General features: G+C 37.7%; 1 protein-coding gene across 1 annotated transcript; it reads left to right on the top strand.

Annotated features, from left to right (window-relative positions):
- The first annotated feature begins 265 nt into the window (after positions 1-265).
- On the top strand, positions 266-2677 carry LOC112526450 (pentatricopeptide repeat-containing protein At5g28460-like). Its single transcript, XM_025136732.1, has one exon. The coding sequence runs from the start codon at positions 266-268 to the stop codon at positions 2516-2518; it is 2253 nt and encodes a 750-aa protein (XP_024992500.1). The 3' UTR covers positions 2519-2677.
- Positions 2678-3842: the final 1165 nt, after the last annotated feature.

Below are 3842 nucleotides of genomic sequence, written 5' to 3'. Positions count from 1 at the left end.
GTAATATGCATCAGTAAACAGTACTTCATGAATAAAAAATGGTTTTTAAGAGTTTTTGTCAAATGTTTTATAATATAGTATAGATATAAATAAAAATAGAAATCAAGTTAAATTAATTTTTTTTTCATGCAATTTTAAAAAAAAATTGAAATGCAAAAATCAAGTAGTCTTTCAGACTGAGCTTTTCTTCTCCAGCAATCGAAGATTTTGCAGTCAAATTTCTGATACTTTGATCCTACCTTCAGTACAATCCAATTCCGCAACAATGAAGGCTCCAATACATGCTTCGAAAGAATGCATTCATCGCCTTCTTAAACCCCAAAAATGTTCAACAACCACCCATCTCCGCCGTCTCTCCGTCGCGCCTGATTCAATACAACCACCGTCACAAGAAGAATTGACTCAATCCGCCATTACCAATCTGAAGACCACTCATGATTGGACTAGCGACACCAATCTCCGTCAACAACTACTCTCTCTGCCGGCTAACTCTCTTCCCAGAATCGCTCGTCAGTTGGGAACTTCCAGTAAAGCTCTTAAATTTTTCCATTTCATTCATGGTAATCAATCTCCACCTTCGTTATCTTCCGTATTCCAATCTGTTATTGAGCTTGCAATACGTGAAGAAGATGAGGTTTCCGTGGTTAATTTACTTGATTTTTCCAAGGAACTAAAGGTCTCCCTCACACCCCACTCAGCAACCCTCTTAATGAGATACTTTTTTCGTGTCAAAAAAGTTCAAAATGCCGTCCTAGTGTATGCCGGATTAGACCCAGATGCGAGAACCATTAGTATAAAGAACACATTACTTGATTTGTTGATGAAATCGGATCGATTCGATGATGCACGCAACCTGCTCGATGAAATGCTTGAAGCAGATGTTAAGTTTCCCCCCAATGAAGTTACATTAAACATTATTTTACCAGCGTTATTGAGATGGAATTTGGGGAATGAGAATGAGAGAATCTTGGGTTTGGTTCCGAAATTTGGGATACATGGTCTGTTTCCTAGTAACATTTGGTTGACTCAGTTGATCACAAAGTTGTGTAGGAGTTATAGAAATGATAAGGCTTGGGACTTGTTGCATGAGTTGATGAAGTTTGGGAAAGTTGAAGTTGCACCTTGTAATGCTCTTTTGTCGGGGTTGGGGAGAGCGCGAAACTATGACCGAATAAATCTGTTCTTAAAGGAGATGAAGGAGAACGATATCAAACCGGATGTTGTGACATTTGGGATGTTAGTGAATCACTTGTGCAAGTCTCGTAGGGTAGATGAAGCATTAGATATGTTTAAGAAGACGAGGGAAGGAATTGATGGAATCTGCATTAAACCGGATGTGATTCTATATAATACTCTGATTGATGGTTTATGCAAAGTGGGAAGGCAAGAAGAAGGTTTGTTGTTAATGGGAAAGATGAAGTTGGAAGATAATTGTATCCCCAATGCTATAACTTACAACTGTTTGATTGACGGGTTTTGTAAAGCTGGTGAGATTGAACGATCTCTCGAGCTTTTTGATCAGATGAACAAGGAGGGTGTGGATCCAACTGTGATAACAGTAAACACCCTGGTGGATGGAATGTGTAAGCATGGAAGGATCGGTAATGCAATGGAGTTTTTGAGGAAAATGCAAGAAGAAAAGGGTATTGAAGGGAACGTGGTTACTTATTCTACATTGATTTCCGCCTTTTGCAGCTCCAATAATATCGAAAAAGCAATGAATCTGTTTGAAGAAATGGAATCTGTAGGCTCTCCTGATGCAGTTTCTTATTACAGTTTGATTTCTGGTCTGACTCAGGCTGGAAGACCAGATGATGCTAGTTTTATCGCTTCAAAGATGAAAAAAGCCGGATTTCAACTCGATCTTGTGAGTTACAACACTTTAATTGGCGGGTTTTGTAGGAGAAAGAAACTTGATAAAGCCGTTGAGATCCTTAAAGAAATGGAAGAAAGTGGGATGAAAGCCGATGGTATCACTTACAATACTCTGATTTCATACTTCAGCCAAGAAGGGGATTTCGAGACAGCTCATAAGTTCCTGAAACAGATGATAAATGACGGAAATATCCCTACAGTAGTCACCTACGGTACCCTCATTCATGCATATTGCTTAGCTGGGAATCTTGATGAGGCCATGAATATTTTCAACGAAATGCTCATAACCTCAAAGGTTCATCCAAATACCGTTATATACAATATCTTGATTGACTCTCTTTGCATGCATGGGAAAGTAGACCGCGCTCTTTCTATGATGGATATGATGTTACAGAAGGGTGTTAAGCCAAATACTACCACATATAATGCAATGCTAAAAGGGCTTTCTAGCACAAAGAGGTTGAAAGAAGCACTGATACTTATGGATCAGATGACAAATCAGGCTTGTGATCCTGATTACGTAACCATGGAGATTCTAAATGATTGGCTTTCTGCTGTTGGTGAAGTGGAGAAGTTTAGAAGGTTTGTGGAAGGATATCAAGTGTCTTCTGCTGCTTCAACTACAAAGAAGATTGACTGCTAAACGTAGAGGTATGCATTCTATTAGGTGTCATTTGATCATAATTTATGTTAAATTGATTAAGAATCCTTGGGTGCTTTATCGGAATCACATATTTGAGTTATATTCATGTTCTTTTGATCAAGAACCCTTGTTGTTTTTATCAAAATCACGTCTTTGAGTTTATTCATGTTATTTTGGAAAGAAAAATGATTATGATTCTATGCAGGCATGTTATAAGGTTGTGACATTGTTTTAGTAGAACACGGGTATATTTAAAATAGCCAATCCCACCCCTCCATGAGCGGGATATACAAGGTTTGTTTGATTTGGTTTTAAGGGTATATTTAAAAACGTACTTCCTTTTTGATGAGAAGTTGGACTACATAACCCGTTACCCGCCTGTGCTTTTTAGTTTTATTCGTGTTTTTGGGGTGGTGATGATTGCATTTCTAAACAATTGTGTTAGAAGTGTCTACATTTCTATTTTAGTTTGTTCCAAAATGAGTATCCACTTTCAAAAGTAAATGCATCCAGTGCCGTAGCTAATAGAGTAGCTCTAGAAGCATGTGTACAAGCTTACCCTTAATAAAAATGTCATTTAGTTAATTGAAAAGCGTTGTAATTAAAAACTGTTTATCTTTTTCAATGTGGACATATATTTTAAGACGGAGAGAGTATAATCTTGCCTAGATTGATGGAGAATCCTTCATAACGAATAAAAGTTACGCGTCTTTTAAGTTATATTCATGTTCTTTTAAAAGGGTATGATTATGTTTACAGATTGACATTTTATAACCATTGTACTTGGCTCTAGTTTATAAACCAATCATTCTATCCATAGATAGTCAGTTCGAGTCCCCTCAGGACCACTAGGACTGAGATTTTTCTGACTGTTAGCTTCAGGCCCCGGGGAATTAGTCAAGGTGTGTGCAAGCTAGCATGGACATCCACAGTAACCAAAAAAACAAGCGTTCTACCGGTTGGTATTCTAAAAAAGATAATGTTCCCTTGAATTTTGGTGAGGTTTTAGATTTTTTTTTTGATTAACCTGGATATCCAACCCGCTATGCGAGCTGACTAATCCCAGGGCGACCACCTGCTTTGCAGATAGCCCGGAGTCACCGCATTTGAACCAGGTTGATCCCTTTGTATCTTGGTTGACCTTTTTTCATCTTTCATCATTGTTAGTTGGTGGCATAAAATTCTCCATTTATTGCTATAGAATCTTCGGTATGCATCAAGATTTCTTTAGCTTTAGAAATCATAAAGAGAGAAGTTGATGTTATGCCTTTTGTAAAGAGGTTGTTTTCATGACTCAAATACACGATCTTCCAACCGTTGAAAA

The sequence above is a fragment of the Cynara cardunculus genome (genome assembly GCF_001531365.2).
Source record: "Cynara cardunculus var. scolymus isolate 2C chromosome LG 14, CcrdV1, whole genome shotgun sequence".
NCBI classification, from domain to species: Eukaryota; Viridiplantae; Streptophyta; class Magnoliopsida; order Asterales; family Asteraceae; genus Cynara; species Cynara cardunculus.
Note: the sequence above shows the minus strand (reverse complement) of the source record. Positions and strands in the feature narration are given on the sequence as shown.

Bases quoted from the DNA above. Each gene is read 5' to 3' on its own strand.
- LOC112526450 (XM_025136732.1), top strand. From the start codon at position 266: ATGAAGGCTCCAATACATGCTTCGAAAGAATGCATTCATCGCCTTCTT.